Consider the following 22,721-nt stretch of genomic DNA (forward strand, 5'->3'; position numbering starts at 1 on the left):
AAGAAGCGGATAGTATAGCTTTTATTTTGGAAAGAGACATTTCTCTGTAATAAACTCTCTTTTCCAAAGATGAGTGATTCCTCAATCAGATACAGGGCTTGCAATATCGCTAGCCCGACGTCCTGGGGCTAGCGATTTTTTCAGTCGGGCTACCAAAATCTATCTCTGCCCTGCCCGTCGGGCTATTGTAGGAAGGAAAAATATATGTCAATGCTTTTGCATTCTTTCAGAAATGTAGCTGGGTAATTATGTCATTGGCATTGGTGAGCCACTGTCAATATGTGACATATTGTAATCGCGTTTGAATTTGCGCTTGTTTTTTTGCTTTCACTTTGCAATCGTGCCAACTGTGTATAGAGAGCGACAGCACTGATCTGTGAGTGATGATAATTTGTGCACCAATTCCTCTGACATCGTCTTATTAATCGTTGGCTTACTATGCAAACATGACAAGTGAAATCTCCCGCAGCAAGCTTAAACATGTGAGAGGTTGATCGCGCAGAGAATCGCTGAGCTTATGTGTGTGTGTGTGTGTAAAAGCAGCACGATATATATTTTAGTTCTGCTGAGCCAAATAAGACAGGTCAGGGTGAAGAAGTGACAGCCAAAGAAAAGCTTACCACAAAACGGAGAAGTTATGACAAATGAGACTATAAGGCAAAAAGAAAGTGCAGCTTTATGGTTTCATGGACAAAATAATTTCTGTGGCTGCAATATGACGAGCTAAATAACCAGGGCTGCACATAAGTGGTCCGCAGGTGCGCATTCGCTGTCAAAATAAAAAACACGCACAAGGGTTAGGGTTAAATTTAAAAACTGTACTTTTGAGTTAAAATATATATTTATAATTTTAATAAATGACAAATTAAAAAGGCATGAACATTTTTTTTGTATCGAAAAAATATCGAACCGTGACACCAAAGTATCGAACCGAACCGTGAATTTTGTGTATCGTTGCACCCCTAATATATATTATATATATATATAAGCTAATTCATGAAAACAGTGCTCTCAGGGCATTTCATATTTAAGATAACAATATTAGAAAGAAATTCCAACCACACAACCCCCTATGAGCAAGCACTTGACGACAGTGGGAAGGACAAACTCCCTCTGGCAGAAGAAACCTCCAGCAGAACCAAGCTCACATCTGTCCACCATGACTGGGGGGTAAGAGGAGAGAGCAAAAAGAGATAGGACAAAAGGCAAACTTTAGGAGAGAGAGAGAGAGAGAGAGAGAGAGAGAGAAGGAACGGCCATTTCTTTTATTCAGCAAGACAATGTCAAAATATTCTGTGCATATTTCATCAGCATGGAAGCACAGTAAAAGAGTCTAGGTACTAAACTGACCTGCCTGCTCTCCACACCTGTCACCCGCTGGAAGCAGTTGGCACATCAGGAAAGGACAATACAAAAAATGTCATGTTTAGTCTTTTCTGATACACGTAGCTGGAATCAAATTCAAAATGAGCATATGTTTTTTTGCTTTAAATAAAGCAGCCACAGTTTTAACATTTGATATCATCTAAAAAAAATCTCACCTTCACCATGTCACAAGATAATTGTCTGATTGGGTTTCATTATAGCTACTTGCTAAATAGACACATTCTCATAAGCTGTGTGTTTGCCAACTCTTATTCGAATGTTCACAAAAGGCAAAAAATATTCTACAAAAACATAAGTAATTAAGGTTTATTGATATTGTGTTTTTTCTAGAACAAAATTCACAAAGTGCTTTACAATACAGAATAAGATACAACAATTAAAACTGTATAAATAGATCAAACTAAATGAAAGCAAAAAGCCTGAACAGGCTTAAGTTTCTTTTTAAGGGTATCAACAGTGTCCACTGATCTTTGGTCTAATGGAAGTGAGCTCCACAACTTCCACTGGATATAAGATCTACATAGCTCAAATATGTAAGTCTCTAATAGACACTGGCTGCCAATCACTTGTTGGATGGGCATTTCACACAGTGTTCCACTTAATTCGCTGTAGCAGGGTTATTACAATTATTTCTGGACTAGGAAAAATAACAATTAGAAAACATCTATGTAAAGGTTCTTACCGTATAGTTTACAAAACAACAAGTACATGTGCATTGTATTAATTTGTAATTTTTTTGTGTATTTTTGATTTAGGGTCAATTGATTTTGGGTCAATTTCTGTTTTAGGAAATCTATTGTCTGGCTGAAGTTCCAATGAGGCACATGCAAAAGAATATACAAACACAAACACATAGGAACACATTTCAAGTCGTATTACAACAAACAGCATATAACTGTCACCAATAATAATAAAAAAGGGTCAGTTTTTTAAAAGGAACAAACAAGACACAGAGGTTAAACCTTTTTGAAAACACTGACAACCTTTTTCTATTTATGAAACAACACCATGTAGTTCACAAAGTTGTTGTTATGTGGAGAAACACAGGATTAACAACTATGAAATTGATATCCCAGAATATTCTGTGCTTATTTTGCATATTTCGGCCCCAAAGTGTAGCCTTGATTTGTTTTTTTGTATTTTTGGAGGGGCGGCGATGTGAGCTGTTTTTGTTTATTTTTTCCCTCTGGGAAAAACTGCAATCATCTGGGGGTTATCACTTTATTTTTCCATCATAAGGTCAAGGTATTAGTTTGTTCAGTGCTTTGATTTATACCTAAATGTTTGGAAAACCCATGACACACCCATCAGCCACAGCTGCACTTTCTATTTAGCCAGTGCTTGCATGCTACAGGATCCTTTGATGTATGCTGGCAAACATAAAAGCAGGCTGCAAAAGTAAAACTCAAAAGTAAGACTTTTGCAATGAGTGATTCTACTTCTGTGATCTTCACACTTTACCATTACTGCTTTTTTCTATTATGAATATCATTGATATCTCCAGGTAGGTTACATCAGTGCATAGAAGGTTCTGTTATAAATGAATTAAAAGCATGGGCTCTCTTGGTAGCTGCTGAAAATAACATCTTGTGCATCACATGGTTAACTGCTGCTAATTCACTGACACCACCGTATATATTAAATCAGAATAGGTGGTGTTGTATAAATTAGTGCTATAAGTTGTAAATCACTTGCACTACATGCACAACGTATTAACTAATTGCGGGTGATTAAAGTGTTTCTCTGACTTTACAACATACAACAAACAAGTTTAACATAGCAGGGCTTTTTCAGTATAAGCTGGCTTGACAAAACCTAAAACCCCAATTAGAGATGCATAATGCATTATCACAACACTGGTTATCAGCTTTCCTTATTAAACCAGTCTTTGTGCTTCGGGATCTGTGCACGGTATTATGCAGAGTGCTCTCTGCCATTTATTTCTTCAGCATCACAGCTTCAAATTAGAGCTAAAACTTTGACCTTGATGTATTCAAACATTAGTGTGTTACCTCAGTACTGCCCCATGGCCTGAAATATAAAGATCAAGAAATCATATTAGGTTTTATTTATGGGGGGATCAAAGTGTTTTAATGTTACTGTTTTTTTTTTTATGTTACTGGTTTTTTTTTACTGGGCCTTTTTTTATGGTTTTTATTTTACTGTTCACCTCCTCACTGATAAGTAGCCTTTAAACAGATTTCCCCCCCCTTTTTGTGTCCCTTTTTTGTGTGGATAAAATTCTCATTCAGCAGGTTGCCAGTATAACACTTATCCCATATCAGCAATGAGTCTGCATATCACCAGGAAAAGAATGAAAATTTAATCAAAACTCTGAACATAAACTACTCCCTGATTAAAACTGGTGACCGGATGATGGCTAAAGAATCACAGACAACCAGATGTCGATGTTATTCCTACACAGAAGATAGGTGTGATCAGACTGTCTCTTATGAAGCGAAAAAGGGTAGGGTGTTTAGTTATCTGACACAATAACCCCAAGTTAAATCACAATGTTTGTAATTCCCAACATCATGTTGTTAATCCTTTCTAGCAGCTTGTGTGTTTTAACCATTCAGATTGTTTCTACATCGTTGTGTTGGTCCTGAAGAAAATCTTTGCTCCCCACATATCTGTCAGCTTCTGCAGCACTGTATCGGTTACTACTCTTTTCTCCATGTGAGGATATTTGCATGCATGCATCCATTGCAATTTCCTCCAAATGGCCTCTACTGGTTCTTGAAATACTTTAAATAATCAATTACAGCCACTTCTGTTCTGGCCACAGTAATTTCACAGTTTCTAAAAACTGCCAATAGTATTGATTAGTATGTAAAATTGCTAAATGAATATCAGCGTTGAAGCAATGAGGACTCTCTATTATGTAGACTTGCCTCATTTTCACCAAGAATTTAGCTGAAAAGCTTGTTCTGCAAAAGCCAAATCACACAAGAGAAGTAAATTTTAATGATGCAAGAGATTCTTCCTATACAGCTGTCAATACAACTTAGATTTTAGAGAAATACATGTTCCTTGCACTGTTTTTTCTAACATCAAAGCTAGGTTTCTCCTCAGATGAATCCATCCGAAAGGAAGATTACATCATAGCTGTTGTTGTGGTCAAAGTATTTCTACAAGGCGTTGTTTTTGAGAAAATACTTTTAGGAGTTACATAAGCTAAATGTTTAGAAAAACTGAATCAGTGAGGTACACCACCCATTAAATTCATTTCAGTGATTGGTGAAATAAAAACATATGTGTACAAACATACAGTATAAATAATTTACATCAGTATCTTTTGTAAAGTCTTGCCTCCCCCCCTCTTCTTCCATCCATCGTATTTTCTTTTTTGATTTAACAATCTCATGTTAAAGGTATGAAACACAATAATCCATGAGAAAATGTGTCTGAAATTAAATCAGAGCATTTAATGAATGAGAATTTAACCTCACATGACGATGATGGTGACCACATTCTCCAACTCAATGCCATAATTTCCTCTGGGAAAATGTAATCAAGATGTGGCAATGTATGAATTTATAACAAAGTGAAAGAAGGTGTGTTTATCTGCAGCTTAATCAGTATGCCGTCTCTTTAAAGATGTTAGTGGAAAGGGTGTGGCTACTGGAGATGCTAATGGAGTGGCGGTTGAGGGGGTATGGTTGATTCCTGTTTGTGTGACGGCAGGGCATGCAGAAGTACCGCAACGTGGAGAAGAAGATCTGACGGTAGGTGGCTGATACCAGGTTGTACAAGACAGGGTTTATGGCCGAGCTGACGTAGAACAGGACATTGGTCAGCATGTAGAAATAGTGGTAGAAGTCATATAACTCACTGGAAGAAAACACAAGGGAGAAGTATAAGGAAATAGTTATATGTCCAATGTTTAAGTCTAAACATAAATATATTACTTTTAATGCTTTGCATAAAAAAGATACACAGGTGCACTGTGACTTGTACAGCAAAGTTAGTGCATTTGAACAGCCTCCGGAGCACCACATGGTGTCGAGACTCATCCAAAACTGGAAAAAAAAATAAATCTCAACTACATGTGGTACTTGTACTGCCGAAAAACAATAAAATCAATTTAAAAAAAACATGGCAGTTTCAAAATACTAACTTTAATAACTGACATTCAAAATGCAATATCGACATAAAGATAGACTAGTAATGTTGCAGTCTTCATTTATTTATTTTTTGCCTGACCCGTTTGGTTTTTTAGCCTTCAGAATTGATGTCTTAAGGCCAACAAAGATACCAAACGGATTTACTTTATCAAGTGGACCATCGGGGCCTTGCCTTGATTGACCTTTGTTGTTATTATTCATTTTATTTTATTTTATTTTCAGTTGTTACAGACGGGACAGACATGGCTAGGGGATAGGAAAACAATGGGGAGGTGGGGGGGCTCCCCTGTGTGGGTGTGTGTGGTATAGCGGGAAGAGAAGAGGAAGGCAGTCGGGGATGGCAGTCGGGGATGGGAGGAAAGGAAGGGAAGGGAAAGCAGCCCCTCCCTGGGGCCAGCTCCCCCACTGACCCCAATAGGCACCCCCGCCATCTGGAACCCACCAAGGCCATCCAGACCGGGGCCCACGGCAGCAGCACCGCCAAGCTCCACAGACCCGGAGCAGCCCACCTGACCCCACCGCAGAGGAAACTGTATCCACCCCATCCCACATAGCAAGAAAGTCTGGCCCAGATCTGGTATCAAGCCGGCACTACTGGCTGACTTCTGGCATGATAAGACGTATGACATCCAAATATGGGCCAGGCCTGGCATAGATGGCACTGTCTATGTGATGGCATGTCATATCTGGCTCTATTGTGGTTTGGTTTATGTGGTCCAGGCCCATAGAAAACAGATCTGGCCCAGATCTGGCATCAAGCTGGCACTCATGCCCAGCCAGCGGGTGGCTGTAACTCAGGAGCTAAAGCACGTCACCTACTGATCGGAAGGTTAGTGGTTCGATCACTGGCTCCTCCAGTCTGCAAGTCAAGAGTCTGAATGTGTAACAATGTAGTTAGGAAGCACTCATGCACCCACCCGCCCACAACCTCAGCGACACACCAACGAGGACCCAAGGCCCAGCTAGAGCCCCAGCATGGAGGCGGAGCACCCTGAGAACCCCAAGCCCCCACCTTACACCAGCCCTGCTGCATGCAGCCATGAGGAAAACACCATCTAAGAGCCTCCAGAGCCCAGTTGCAGCAGATGGCCGCCCCTCCCTGAGCCTGGTTCTGCCGGAGGTTTCTTCCTGTTAAAAGGGAGTTTTTCCTTCCCACTGTCGCCAAAGTGCTTGCTCATAGGGGGTCATATGATTGTTGGGTTTTTCTCTGTATCTATTATCGTACGATCTACTGTACAATATAAAGCGCCTTGAGGCGACTGTTTGGCGCTATATGAATAAAATTTAATTGAATTGAGTAGAGCCCCTACCCAGGTCATGGCCACAACCTCCAGGGATAACGTCCCTAGGAACTCTCCAAATGCCCTAAACCCGTCCCCACCTCCACATCAACCACAATAGCGAAGGTGGGACCAAACTACGACCCCCACCCCAGCTAGGTGATGGAGCCGATCAAAGGAGCCCAGAGGGATATATTGACTAATGTTATATATTACATGGTTTCTATATTGGTTAGAATTAAGATTGTTTTTATTTTTCCAGTTCATGAGGACAATTTTCTTGGCAATATATAGGGCAGTAAAAACCATGAGGTTTATATTTATTAGGTATGTGTGTTGTTGAATGAATGCCAAATGCTATCATTTTTCTGTTGAGTAAATTTACCTTACCTATAGGTATAAAGAAAGTTACCTTACCTCACCTTACCTTACCTTACCATGTGGACTGTATTCATTTCTTTAGTGACATCATCCAATTTGCCCAACAAGCACACTAAAGGGGCGGTTGGAATTTTACATTTCAGACACTTTGATAAGTCTTCACATATCCTGCGCCAAAACTTCTGAACTGGTGGACAGAACCAAAGAGCGTGGATGTAATTGTCCATGGATGTGTATTGCCTTGACAATGTTGCAGTCTTAAATACAATCTTTAGAACCTGATTACCTGCTGATTTACTGGGAATTTTAGGTTTTTGGTCTCTTACTCTTAATATCTTTAACTTGCAGACTTCAATTCATTAATTGTACTTACAGTGAAATTGTGATTTAAACAAATGACATAACAGAAAACGAGTAGTTTTGCTGTAAACAGTGCTAACTACTTTTCCTGAAAGTAGATTTAAATAAAAACAGCTGCAAGGTGATGAACATTTATTTTAAACGTTATATTACAAAATTACAAAGATAATCATGACCATTAATATTTTGTAATGAAATGCTGTATTTTAAAGTTTACTAAGCTTCTTTAAATACAAAAATTACAAAAAATGGTGACATAGTAACCCAGGTTCTCTGAGTGGCGGGACTATATCGCCGTACTACATATTTCATATGTATGTGTGGACTGATCTCGAACAGTATAACTCACATAGATTGTGTTTAAGACACACCACCTGTGGTGGCAGTGCAGTAAAAGACACTTCTTTGGTAGACCTTAATAGGAATGTCTTTCTAAGCGACTTGTAGCTGGAGTACATATTTCATATATAAGGGGACTTGAAAACTGAGCTGAAGCAGCTGCTCCTGCAGGAGCATAGAATGGCAGTTGAATTTAAAAGACACCTATTTCAGAATCAGAATTAGCATACTTTATTAATCCCTAAGGAAATTATGTTGGTTACAGTTGCTCCAGTACAGTAACAGAAACAGACTAGACTATTTAACAATACAATATGTTACAGATTTACAGATTAAAGAAATAACACAATATATGCAAATCACTCAATAATAAATATCAAGGATTGAAAGAGGTGAGTATAAATAAATATCAAGAAAACTGACAGCAACATTACCGAGTAAGAAAAGAGTGTATGCAAAAAGGATGTAACTATTGCAGTGTTTACAGTGTATGGAGGAGTTATACAGGGAGATGGCCACAGGCAGGAATGATTTCCTGTGCCGTTCAGTGGTGCTTTTTGGTAATCATAGTCTCTCACTGAACGTGCTATCCTGTGGCTAGCCAGCACGTCATGGAGTGGGCGGGAGGTACTATCCTACATTGTCTTTATCTTGGACAACATCCACCTCTCCGGGAAGGAGTCCACCACGATCCCCACAACATTACTGGCCTCTGTTGGCATCTGTGACCCTCAATCTGCTGCTCCAACATGCAACAGCATACAGGATAGCACTGGCCACAACAGAATAATATAAAATCCAGAGCATTGTCCAGATGTTGAAGGACCTCAGCCGCCTCAGAAAATGGAGAGGACTCTGGCCTTTCCTGTAAAGTGCAGTGGTGTTTTTAACCCAGTCCAGTTTACTGTCTATGTATACTCCAAAGAATTTATAGGTATTTATAGTTTGAGAGTCGCACACAGGCTACATCCACTACACTTAACTCCAAAACAACAACTGAAGGAACAGAAGAGGTTACACACTTGTACTGCTTATATACCCATGGCAGCAATTAGTGTGTGTGTGTGTGTGTGTGTGTGTATGTATGTGTGTGTATAGACACTTTTTCCTCTTAATAAATAATAATATAAAAGCTACATTTTGTATTTTTCCTCTGTGTAACATAAAAAAGTAGTAAGGGGCCAAATACTTTTCACAGCACTGTGTTACACTGAACCTATAATGCTGATTTTAATCCTTGTTGGTCCACTACCAGAAACCCTTCCAACGTCATTATCAGATCAACTTTTGAGGAAGTGTTTCCAAATTTGTAATCTAGGCTGCCCGCCGGTCTACAGATTTATTAATGATGTCAAAGCCCCTGCACGAAAAAGAGAAGAAAAACAATTTCCTACAAACGCTAGAATGAGATCGGCTTTTCAAGTCCAAGTGGTACAAACCTAATCTTCAGTTGGCTGGAAAAAACACAGTATTTCTGATTCCTGTCTGCATGGATAACCACAGAGAGAGTGCTACTGCAAGTGGAAATGAATCCTAAATAAAAGGAGCATTTACATTTCATATGAAAAGCTGAATATCACACTCCTTTCACAAATATTGCACTATTGTGGTGCAACAAAAAATGCATAAATTCAGACATAATTACATATTTCAGAAAAAAAATATCAATTCAGAAAAAAAGTTTTTAATTTACAAGAACATTTTTTTTGCGAGGGACAACAGGGACAGCATTGAACACGACCTTTTTGTTAAATATGCACTCAGGTAATTCTGTATACAACATTTATTTAAGGAAGGTTGACATGGACTATAAGTGAGTCTCTGACAGAATTTTGAATCCCTCAGATTTATTTTACACTAGTTTCCTAAGTTTTTGTACAAAACCAAACATACCGTATTTTCACGACCATAAGGCGCACTGTGCTAAAAGGCGCAGTCTCAGTTATGTGTGCCCTTACTGTATTTAACACACACATAAGGCGCACTGGACCATAGGGCGCATACAAGTACCGTATGCGTATTTAAAAATAAAGCGGGAGCAAACCTGAATTTGGTACCTTACTCACATTTCTATTGCCGGTAATCGTCATCATCAACAACACACAAGCATACAAGTGTGCATATTTAAAAATAAAGCAGGAGCAAAACTGAGTTTGGTACTCACATTTTTATTACCAATAATCGTCATCATCAACAACACACAAGCATACAAGTGTGCGTATTTAAAAATAAAGCAGGAGCAAAACAAAGTTTGGTACTCACATTTTTATCATCAATCAAACCCATCGAAGTCCTCATCCTCTGTGTCTGAATTGAACAGCTGCGCTAAATCTCCATCAAACATGCCAGGTTCACCGTCTTCACCGTCAGAGTCACTTTCCGTGCCGTGCGGCTCCTCGGAAACGATGCCGGCTTTTGCGAAAGCTCGAACAACAGTGCCAGCAGACATGTTAGCCCAAGCATCTACAATCCATTGGCAAATTGTGGCGTAACTCGCCCGGCGCTGCCTTCCACTCTTAGTGAAACTGTGGTCTCCACCGGTCATCCATCGCTCCCAGGCCGCTCGCAGCCTTACTTTGAACGGGCGGTTCACACCGATGTCCAGTGGTTGGAGTTCCTTTGTCAGGCCTCCCGGAATGACAGCAAGCTCACAGTTCATTTGCTTCACAAGTTTTTTCACATCGGCTGTGAGATGGGCACGCATAGAGTCACAGATCAACAGCGATGGTGATGCGTGGAAAAAACCACCTGGTCTCCTTACATACACCTCCCTCAGCCAGTCTTTCATCATTTCCTCATCCATCCAGCCCTTTTCATTTGCCTTAATGATGATTTCTGCTGGAAACTTCTCTTTAGGCAAAGTCTTTCGCTTAAAAATCACCATAGGCGGCAGTTTCTGTCCATTAGCATGGCAGCCAAGCACAACAGTAAAAGAAGACTTTTCATACCCCGTTGTGCGTATCGCTACCGTGCTGGTCCCCTTCTTCTCCACAGTGTGACTCACTGGGATGTCAAAAGTGAGCGGGACCTCGTCCATGTTTGTGATGTGGCTGGGCTGGATGTTTTTGTCGCCGATGTGTTTGCGGCAGTAGGAGCGGAAGATGGCCAGCTTTTCCTTATACCGGTAATCCGCTGGAAGTTGCTGCGCTACCGTAGTCCTGGTCCGGATGGAAAAATGGCACCGTTTCATAAAAAGTGAAAGTGAAACTGCTTTTAGCCGAATGGTGACCGTCGAAACGCTTCTCCCGCTCGCTCTTTGCTCGATGATCCACCGCTCGAGTCTTTCCTCCAACTCGAGCCACCTCGCCTTATGTCCGCGGAAACTCAGCTGCGTTTTCTTGACCTGCCGGAGCTTGTTTTCCAGCTTCCTCCATTTGCGAACCATCGATTCGTTAATCTTAAATTCTCTCGCCGCTGCTCGATTTCCATGTTCCTCCGCATAGCTGATGGCCTTCAGTTTAAACTGTGCTTCGTAAGCGTGTCTCTTTGCCATTTTCAGGGTTGTTAAAACAACGATGTCCTGCATAATGCACATACCTGTTCTTTTATACAGGTATGTGCGATTGTCCCGGTATATACGATATATCAACGCCCACACTTCACCCTTTAACGTTCTCATGGTGTTCTCTACTACGTCCTCCTTACAACACATAGGGCGCACCGCGCTATAGGGCGCGCCGCACTTTTTGAAGAAAATCTAAGACTTTTAAGTGCGCCTTATGGTCGTGAAAATACGGTATTTACCAGCTTACTCAAGAAATACTTCCCTCCGACTTCACTCACTTCTTCTTGTTGATTTACAGTCATTTACAGACAATCTGATGTTGGCTCTCTTACCTTGAATGGCTTTGATGCATGCTCTTTAATAGTGTAGCCTTTAAGTGTTTGAAAAAATGTGTAACTTAAGTTTATATTTCAAATACCAAAAATATTTTAGGTTTACGTTTCTACAAAAACCATCCCTGTTTATCATTTCAAGTGTCTTAACTTTTAATGACGTATACATATACTGTATATAGCATATGCTTTAAATGCAAACATTATAACAACTTTGTTCATTCTAGAGGAGTTTAACATCATTATATACAAAAGAACCCTGCGGTGAAGGACTTTGTTAATATAAGGCAGAATGTTGACCTGCACTTTAAGTCCATAAAATTGTGTATGAAAGCAAATTGTATCAGATTCCATTAGCAATGTTGACAAATTAAATAACACAACCCTCTGACAGACAAGTTGCAACCATAGGACAAAAGAAATGGAAAAGTCTTAATTTCTCCCCTTCTATAACTAGTATCCTTATGGTGATGGTTTCACTAATTTTGAAAAAGCATAGAAAACATTATGGAAACAAATATGATGCTCAACCAATACATAAAATTTTTTTCATTATCATTGTGCAAAAGGTTATTTTGCTAAAAAGCTGTATGCTTTTATGATTGCCTGTTCAAAGAGGCCAAGATGACATTCAAAGCTCGTTACCCAGCGTGTAAGGCTGACATCCAGCTGTGTCTTCTGTATATTCTAGTATTTCAAGTAAACACATTTTGACAGTAGATTCACTAGCTTTTGAAGATGAGCTTTCCCAGTGATACGCAACTGCAAACTGTTTCTGATACTGTCAAGCTCTTAAAATTCTTCACAGTCTCTGAAAAATTGATGTTTTGCTTCAAATCTCATTATCCAAATATGAATGAGTGGTCCAATTTTTAGAATTCACCTAGATTAGTGGACCATGAAACGATGAAATGATGTTTCAGATAAAGTTTTCTGATGGGTAGAGTTCTTTGAGGCTTCGGTCGTGTTGCATAATAGTGGCCTTTAAATACTCTGTCATTGGTGACTGAGTATGAGAACACAATGTTTATAAAGTTCAAGAGCAACAAAATCAAGCTCCAGAGCAAATCCTCTGGTACAAGTCACCAAATATTAAAGGTATGTTTGTGTTGACATCAGATCTATCCCATGTCGTCCACACACTTTTCTTGTCCAGGTAGCCATAGTTAAAAAATATATTCTATTTAAAAAGCTTTCTTTAGAGAAAGACCTGAAGAATATTCAAATAATTTGTGTTTGTGTATAAATACACAAGCAATAGACATATGCTTTCAACTGTGTAATTTAAGTGATCTAGGTAGCTCTGTTTTGGAAGTTCAGTTAATGTTAGCAATTTTTCTGGGAGTTTGTATGTGCTTTGTGTCTGGGGCCCCTGTATATATTTATATATAAACGTATAGAAATAAAACCATGTTTTTTTTTTTTTACATTAGTAATTCCTTTTGTGCATAATTTTATATTGTTTTTGATAATAAATTAATTAAAGCAACAAAACAACCTGAAAAGCCGGTTGGGTGCCGAAAGACCCGGCTCTTTTTAGTGAGCCGAGCCGGCTCTTTTTAGAGAACCGGCTCTTTCGGTTCGGCTCACTAAAAAGAGCTGGAATTCCCATCACTACTCTCAATAATACCTCCCCTGGAGGCATAGCGCAGGCACACCAAACCATCACACCACTCTGGTGTTGACACTTATTTTAACCTTCATTTTGTGTTCATTTCATGTTAAACAATTTTGTGTTCTCAGTCAAAAATGGCCATTACATTAAGACTCATGATACAAACTATAAATGTATATTATCATTAGTTGTTGTGTTAGATTTTTTTCTTCAACCTAAAGCCTTGTTCTTCTTCTATTTGTTATTTATGGCCTGTAAGTTTCATTGATCTGAGGTTATATGCCTTGAATTAGAATTCTAAAAAACATCATATCTGGAATATTTTGTCTCTAGGAAATAATCAGATGAAACATAATAAAAAGTTACCAAGAACATTTGATTTCAATCCATTTAAAAATGTTTATACAGTCAAATAAAGTAACACCTGTTGTCTTCCCCGTCAAAAGTGATTGGGAACATTTTATTAATGAACAAAAGAAATTATCACAAAATTACATTTGTGTCAGAGACAGCTCACGTTATCTTATGCTTGGCTCTTTTCGGGAACACCATCTGCAGGTTTATCGATATAAACCTGCGTGTTCCAGGCATAACATTCTGGTATCATGGTTGCCCATATCTTTATGTCATATTTAAACTGGTTGCTTGGCATATACTATTTGAAAGGAGAGTGCTTCCTAAAAACAGAGAAATGGTCATTAACTGTGACGTTTCGACTTTGGATATATATGAGTGGCTGGTGCTCCACACACTTCTCCCAGACTTCTCTGATCACTGCCATTTGTCTTGTTGACGGCGACCTGGTCATGTATTATGATTGTCAAAGCGAATCACCCATAACAACATGTTAAACTTCTTGAATGACATGGTGGCCTGAAAAATTGTCTGACCATACTCTACATCCCATAAACTGCTGGTAGAATCCATTCTGGATCTGTGCACACCACTCAAAATCAAAAGACTCATGTATGCTTTCACATCATTCTGGATTATTTCCTTTCAAATGTCTTTGTAAGTTTGTTTTTTCCCTTCCAGGTTGGTTACGTTTACCACTGTGGTTTTGATGGACTGTCATAAACAACTCAAAGCAGGATTTGTCATCAGTCCAGGATGCGGCATATTTTCTAGGTCCTGAGACATTTTCAGCTGAAAGCCTAACTTGATTCTCAGGTGGGGATCATTTCCAATTCTTTGATTTAATTGTGACAATTATCACTGAATTCCTCCTCATCAGTCATTTCTTGGTCTGTGCCATCTTCCGCTCCTGACACTTCCTCCTCTAATCCATCCTCACTGTCAGTTTCCTGGTCTCTGTCTTCCTCATTAGTGTGTTGATCAAATATGTAATCAAGAGCCTCACTTAGGATCTATCGACATGCCACGATGCCATCACACAGTTGTGAGCAAGGCATCAAAAAAGCATTAAACACTACAGCTAGAAAAAAAGTTCAACGCTACTGAAACAATGTAGCCACTAAATCGGCCAAATTTGACCAAAACACAACATAACATTTAAAGATTACATTTTTATTTTAAAGTATGAGTAAAAAGTTCATTTCACTTTTTTAAACATGCATTACATGACTTACCATTTGATTTAATTTCTTACAAAAAGAAATACAGTGAACAATATTGATATACATATTTTTTGATGTCATGACCACAATGTTCAGTAACAAAGACAACTGAATATGATTGGAAACCTGGAAATGAAACAGAAAGGCAAGACATATGTTTTGATTGCATGTTGGGGAGAGGACATGGATGTGGCCAGGGGGTTATTCCCTGCAATATTCTGAGCAGACAGACACTTCATTTCCTGCAGTCTGGTGATTATTTTATACACCAGTGCACATTCATTTCTTGGCGTAGTTTTATTTATTTATGCAAAGGAAAATACAAAATTAAGCAATAACGCAATTATCTTAAATCAGTTAAGCAATAATCGTAAAGCTCTTAGGCTATATGTGTTGTTTTCAGAGGTTCATTGTCCCTTAGAGCTTCCTGCTGAATCAACACATAAGCATGATTTACTATACTCTTCTCTTTTTTTTCTTTTTGTTGCCTCACAGCATGAAGGATCTAGGTTTCCTTGTGGAACTTGCATGTGCTCCCTGTCCAATCCAAAGTCATGCATATTATATTGATTAGTGATTCTAAATTGTCTACAGATGTATGTCTATAGATAGATGGGATGTAGATGTAGTTGCTTTTTAGCTCAAAGTGGACCATGAGTGTTAAAAAGAAAAACTGCCATTTTTTGGGTTAGGGAGCTGGGAGATCTACAGGTTAATATAGACAGGGATACAGTGTGGTCTAATCTGAGTTTGACTTCTAGGAACCTGGCGCATCAACTAATTCATTTCAAAACCATACACAGAACATTTATTACACCCTGTAAGAGTTTTCAGATGAAACTACAGGCTACATATCACTGTCACATATGCAATGATTCGTCACCAGGCACGTTCTTACACATTTTTTGGGACGGTCCAGTTATATCCGACTTTTGGGTCTTGGTAAACTCTGTGCTATCGAGGTGCTGGAAGTCTTTTATATCCCCGATCCTGGTCTTTGTCTCCTTAATGATACCTCTGAAATCTCCTAAAAAAAATACAATGCAAAATGTTGTTTGCCGGATTCACATCCGCAAGGAAGACAATTACAAATGTCAGTCCTGACATTTGTCATCCGTATCATTAATCTTGAACATACCACAGCAAAATTAAATATTTTAGACATACTTGGTAGAAAAGAAAAATCTATTTTGTTGTTCTGAAAATAAAGCCAACATAGTAGTGCTTTAAACCCACATCTTTTAACAGTCGCCTGGGGCAACCCTCTGCCCTGACCTCTTGTTATAACTCTTCTGAGACTCAATCACTCATTTTGAGTTATATTGAATAAAACATTTTTATAAATTCTCAGTCCATTTTGTAAATGTTTTTTCTGAGTGTCAGAAAGAAAGATAATATCCCTCACTTGTCATATCCAGTTTTAAAATACCAAGATGATAGCAAAAACACTTGGGTATCAACAGTGGCTTTTATACTGTACGATTTCAGACACTAATAAAAGGAAACCGAGGTCCTATACCCTGCACTAGTGCTGTCACAATATCAGAATTTTACTTTACCTGTAATCTAAATTGTGGTCAAAACTATTCAACACTGTGCAATTTGTATTTAAAATATAATTAAGCTGAAATAGGGCCCCGAACTGCAATGCAGTAACACTTGTGAGTAAAGGAGCTAGGTGAAGTAGAACAACAAAAAGACAATAATGAGTAATTAAATTAGGTATTAATTACTCATTAGTCAGCTCAACCTAACAAAGTTACAGCAGCTTAACTGCTAACTGTGCAAGTGACTCAGTCTGACTTAACAGGTTTAATGCGAAAAGTGTGTGAAGTGATCGAAATTTCAAGAGTCTTCCTTTCCTCTATAAACTGCAATATGAGTCATGAGTATGAATATAACTGTGATGTCACTAAACTGATTATGATTTTATTATTTTTAAGGGATAAAGTAGGCTGGAAGGATGTGGAACAGCATTTCAGGACCTTCATGACTAGATAGGCTTGTAGCTATCAGCCCTGCTGCTGGGTTAATGCCCTTCCGATCCAGCTCTTCTCATGTAATGACCTTTCTTGTGGCACCTCATCAGCATTCTTGAGACTCTTCTTGGGGGAGACAGCAAACGTGTTTGCGACTGCACATATGGATGTGCCGGATGTGAAAGAGCTGTAGGTGCTCTAGGTCTGTAGGTCACATGCTAGTGACAAAGCCATTAGCAAAATCCAAAAATGGAGAAAAAAATCAGTTAAGAGGAATAATCTGTGGCCACAGCCTGAGAAATGTTATTCAAATTCATGTAAATAAATTGTTATTTAGCATATAATTCCTCTACTGTTATGTTCAGTGTCACGTGATATCACAGTGCAGAGCAACTACCTAAACTTTATTCCTAGTGTCAAATCTTCACTGCCTGTGACCCTGACTCCTCTGCAAAAGGAAGACCCAAATCAGTCAAAGTTCTTATCTCCCTGGTATGACTGACAAACATGCACCCTAAAGCAGATAATCTGTAAACTGGACACGAAATGGTGTCTCACTAATTTAGAGGATCTTCATTTTGCCTGGAAAAAGGCAAAAAGATGTTACTCTGTAAAAAAACAAAACAAAACAAAAAAGACAAAAAAGCCCTACATAAATTCATCACAGAACCGAAACAACATTGGTGAAAGTTACAAATGATCTTCTCTCTGACAGTGGACTCTTCTTCATGTTTCTCCTGCTAGACCTCAGTGCAGCTTTTGATACTGTTGACACAGTGTTTACACCATTACAGAGATAAGAACATGCTGTTGATAAAAAAAGGTACTGCATAAAACTTACATAAAACTGAGGTTGTACTCAGCCCTTAAAAATCTTAGAAACTGTCAATTCAATTCTGTTTTATTTATATAGTGCTAAATCACAACAGCAGTCACCTCAAGGTGCTTTATACTGTAAGGTAGAGACCCTACAATAATTCAAACATAATGTTGAACCAGATACTCTGGATGGCGTTAAGAGGGCAACACTTATAGTACTGCTTTCTTGCATTTGTGCAATGTCTCTAAAATCAGACAGATTGGGTTTCAGAGTGATGTTGAAAAAACAATTCAAGCATTTTTTACTTTTAGTAACAAAGTCAGTAAGAAGGGAAACTCAACTTCAATTATATATACATTCAATTTTGTGTTTACTGGATTATTTTTAATTAGAGATACTTGTACTTATTAGAACAGTTTTGTGACTTTGTAATATATTGTATTTTTTAATTTAGTTTAGTTAATTGCTATGTTTACTGTCTTAGAGCTACTGTGACCACATCCTTTTCTCTTGGATTAATAAAGTATTCCGAATGTGAAGGGGTTGACTATTGTATGTCATTATATATCAGGTCATTCTAAAAAATCCCTGAAAAGCCTTCAGTTGATCCAAAATCCAGCAGTGAGAGTACTGACAGGGACTAGAGAGAGCGCATATTTCTCCGATGTTAGCTTTTCTTCATTGGCTACTTGTTAAATCCATAATTGAATTTTAAAATTCTTCTCATTACACACAAGGCCCTGAATAATCAGGCATCATCTTGAAGAGTTCATAGTAGATTACCACACGAATAGAGTACTTCTCTCTCTTACAGCAGGCTTACTTGTGGTTCCTAGAGCCCCTCTTCTATGTAATCAGCTCCCAGTCTGGATTCAGGAACAAACAGCATCTTGACTTTAAATATTAGTCTTAAAATTTTCCTTTTTGATAATTTAAAGTAAGGGCTTGATCAAGTGACTCTGAACCCTTAACTTACTTATCATGTAAGAGGCCAAGCCTTCTGGGTGCTTCCCATGATGTATGGAACTCCGTCACTCACCTCTTTTCACTCTCTCTGTGTTCATATGATATTTTGCATTTAATCATTATTAAATGATTATTAATAACTAATGATTATGATAAAGAGCCTGGGACAGTGGTATAATGCCAATCTCAATGATACCTGGCAACTTGAACAACTACAGCAGAACATGGCTAATGACCTCAGGCGGATTAACAACACTGCACTCCCAGGGAAACTGTAGCTCTGTTGCTTCCAGTTTGGGTTGTTACCCAGACTGCCGTGGCCGTTGACAAAGGTCTCACTCAATCATGCCAATCAATTGGAGAGGCTAGTGAGCTCCTACGTTAAGAAGTGGTTCGGACTTCCCAAATGACTCAGCAGCGTTGGGATACTATAATTGCCTATCCCTAGCCTGGTAGAGGAGTTTAAATGTGCAAAAGTGAGGCTTGAGATGTCACTCACGGACTCCCGGGTCTCACCTGTTTCAGAGAACTTTGTACATATTTTGTTAGTTTCAACTGAAGGGTAAGACCTCTGCTGTAGAAACCTCGCTGCATGCCAATGTTCAAGATTTTTTCCCCCCATTTGCATGCAGATATTGAAGCTAATGTCTACATGGAAATGAGATGTCAGACATCAAATGAGACAGAAATCAGCTATGACATGAAGTGGCAGACTCGACTCAGAAAAATACATGAATGATTTATTTTATTTGAAAAGTCTTCTGAACAGTTCAAGTCATATTAAAGAACCCTGTAACATAGTCAGTTTTGCATCTCTAATGAATAACTAAATGTTAAACTATCTGCTTGATGTTAACTCATAATGAGTAATTGCATTTCAGAATAAATGTAACACTGACCCCCGCATGAATGCGTCAAAAAGAGTTCGATCACATCATTATATTCTTTATTTACATATTCATGTTGTGGTTCATTCTGACAAATATGTTTTTGTGGTATACAGTTTGACAGTTCAACATATTTAAATTCAGAGGTCCTAATTGAGCTGTATGTGATTTGCTGGTGTTTTTACTGAGGTTGAATACTACAAACTTATTTGTTAAAGTAAAGCTTTCTCACAGTTACCCTGACAGAATGACAGTTATGCTACATGATCAAGATAGCTGCCAATACATTCTTTTAGACTTCATTCATATTTTTATCATCATAAATAATGTGTTACTGTATCCAAAGAGATTAATTAAGAGTTTCTTTCAGCTACAAGCAAATCAGGTTCACAGCTTAATATTTGGCCCTGTTGTATAAGGGCCATTCTGTCATGGTCCTGGGTCTATAACCCAGTGTTTTGTGTTTTTGAATTATTTATAGTTATTTATAGTTTCTAGTCTCTTGGGTTCTCTGTGTCTCCCCTGTGTTCCTTGTGTCATGTCTAGTCAACTTAAGTTTTCATGTCCATTCTTCCCCGGTTCTCATTCTGTGTCTCATGTTTCCTGTTCTATTTTGACAGTTCCTTGTCTGGTGTGTGCAGCATGTTCAGTTTTGCTTCTCCCCAGTCTCGTTGTGTGTGATTACTCCCAGCTGTGCTCTCCTCCTGTGTCTCATTCCCCCGTTATCTCTCTGTGTATTTAAGCCCTGTGTTTCCCTCTGCCTGTTGTCACGTCGTCCCTCATGTTGCTGTGTGTGTCTCTCCCATGTTCCTTGTTTCCCCGAGTGGTTACTAGTTAGCTCCTGGCTCCTAGTTTTTCTGTTTATTGTTTTCCTAGCTCCCTAGTTTAGTTTCCTGTTTAGTTTACGTTTTATGTTTTCTATGCTTGGATGTTCACATCCATGTCCAATCCTGCCAGCCACACAACGCAATCTTGACAGAACAATGCGACCACACCATGGACCCAGCAGATTCTGCTCACCTCGAGAGGGAAAGGGATCTCACTCGCTGTGAGCCCAGGAGCTGGCCAAACTCATCAGTTCATACAGACTGTTTGTCTTTGAAGCTCGAAAACTTTGATTTTGTTTCTAAACCTGAAGAAGCAGAAGTTTCTGTTTGTGTTGAACCCAAACTGGGCCCCAAATAAACTGGACTGTGTGTTTCCCAGCTCTCAGAAGCTGTGTTTTCTTTTCCTAGGGTCACCCATTCAAAAACTTGTGCCACTCGGTCGGTACTCTGAGACTGTCCCCACTCTTAGCTGTCCCCAACTGTTCCTTGGGTGGGAACAGCTGGTGTCCAACCGTTACCTGTTCCCCAGGTGAAGGCAGCCGTGACACAGTCTTCCTCTGCACCTGTATATGTCCCTCGGGTAGAGGCAACTTGGCCTGTTCATGAGTCTGTACTCGTTCCTAGGGTAAGGGCAGGTAGGACCCTGCCTGTCCTTGCACCCATCCATGCTCCTTGGGTGGGGAGGGCTGGTAATTGGAGGGAAGGAAACAGGTTCTGGCTGTTGTGAGGCCAGCCCCTCACAACAACTCCAGCTGCTGCCGTTAGAGCATCCTGATCAGGCTTTGTAATTTGCTCCAACCCAGCTTCCTTTGCCGTCAGCTGGTGGCTCAGGTGAGCTGTCTCAGTTTTCTGTATCACCAACTGGGAGCTCAGATGAGTCGACCCAGCCTTCACCTGTTTCAGCTGGGAGCTCAGGCAAGCTTATCAAGCCAACTAGATACTCCACATTGCTATTGATGCCAGTGGAGCCATTTGAACAGACTGCGTACACTGCACAGCCTCAGCCATAGCATCCTGGGCTGGCTTTGTGTCCTGCACAGCTCCACCTCATTCTGTCTCTGCCAGAGGTTTCTACACTGTCTGGTTCAGGTCCTGTTTCTGATCTGCTAGAGGTTTCCACGCCGTCTGGTCCTGTCCCTGTGTGAGGGGCTGCTAGCCCCGTTATGTAGGGGTATAGAAGTGCACAAGCTGCCTTGAACGACTAGGGGGTAGTGGGATCTGGGTCCGTGACCTCCCCTAGTACAGTTGACCTGGATCCTTACTACTGTAAGAATGGTTTTAGCTGTTGCTAGCGCAGAAGGGGGGGCTCCAGGGCTCAAACCTGCGAACAACGGCTGCCCGGAGTGCACTACGCTGTCGAGCATTAACTCAGCCTAGCCCCACATACCTGTACCCAACCAGATAACCCAGGTGCCCATATTCCAAGACAACCTGGTTTGACAGAAACATACTACAGTCACTTTTAAATCATGTGTAACCCTTTTATTTGTTCAACTGGCCCTCGTGAACCTACACCGTACACCAATGTTAACGGGGCCCTGAAGAACACAAGTAACAGAAAGAAAAACCCCAAAACACCCCAAAATAAAGAAATCCAATAAAACAAATAAAACAGGCCGTTATTCACCAAAGTGGTGAGTTCTCACCCCCCTCCCGAACCACACTAGCTATGGAAAAAGGGCCCAACCATCACAATTCAGCAAACCAATGAAAGGTTAACACAGAAACTCTCTTATTTAGGATGGTTAACACAGCTTTACTTCTTTAAAGTAAAGTCTGATCCAGTGTCAGCACCTGTAAATCTGAGGCCATGGTCCTCAGCTGGAAAAGTGGGGGAACTCCACTAGATGAGAGGAAATGATTCTTTTGAATGACACATATCAGGATAACCTAGGCAACTAGAGCAATGTTGGTATTGTGAGAGATGGAATGTACGTTATCATCTACCCATTTTCCTAACCATTTAAAATAACATTCATGTGCTTTTTGGGAGGAATCCAGAATAGGAAGGCTCAGGAGATTTAAATCTGAGACTTTGTCTTTCTTGCTGTGAGGGGACTGTGCATACAACTATAAAGTGCTATACTAAAATACAAAAATGGAGTAGTTGTAATTGTATTAAAAATTTAAAACTTTTAAAACTTATGGGGCAGTACTTTTTAAATTCATTATTTATCTGAGAACATTAGTTACTTTTATGTCAATAATATAAATTGTAGATTATACAGAAGCAGAACAGAAGACCTTGGTTAATTCACCAAACATATATTATAAACTATTTTGATAATTATTCATTGTTCATAATTATTGATTACATATATAAGGTAACATATGATAACA

General features: G+C 39.4%; 1 protein-coding gene across 1 annotated transcript in view; it reads right to left on the reverse strand.

Annotated features, from left to right (window-relative positions):
- Window positions 1-2,318: 2,318 nt before the first annotated feature.
- Window positions 2,319-22,721, reverse strand: part of ntsr1 (neurotensin receptor 1 (high affinity)) — an 86,285-nt gene continuing 65,882 nt past the window's right edge. The window contains exon 4 of the mRNA XM_040013870.1: window positions 2,319-5,220. Coding sequence (XP_039869804.1) covers window positions 4,965-5,220 — 256 coding nt within the window. The 3' untranslated portion in view covers window positions 2,319-4,964. The remainder of the gene's footprint in view (window positions 5,221-22,721) is intronic.

The sequence above is a fragment of the Simochromis diagramma genome, unplaced genomic scaffold (genome assembly GCF_900408965.1).
Source record: "Simochromis diagramma unplaced genomic scaffold, fSimDia1.1 OVJJ01000705.1, whole genome shotgun sequence".
Classification (NCBI taxonomy): domain Eukaryota; kingdom Metazoa; phylum Chordata; class Actinopteri; order Cichliformes; family Cichlidae; genus Simochromis; species Simochromis diagramma.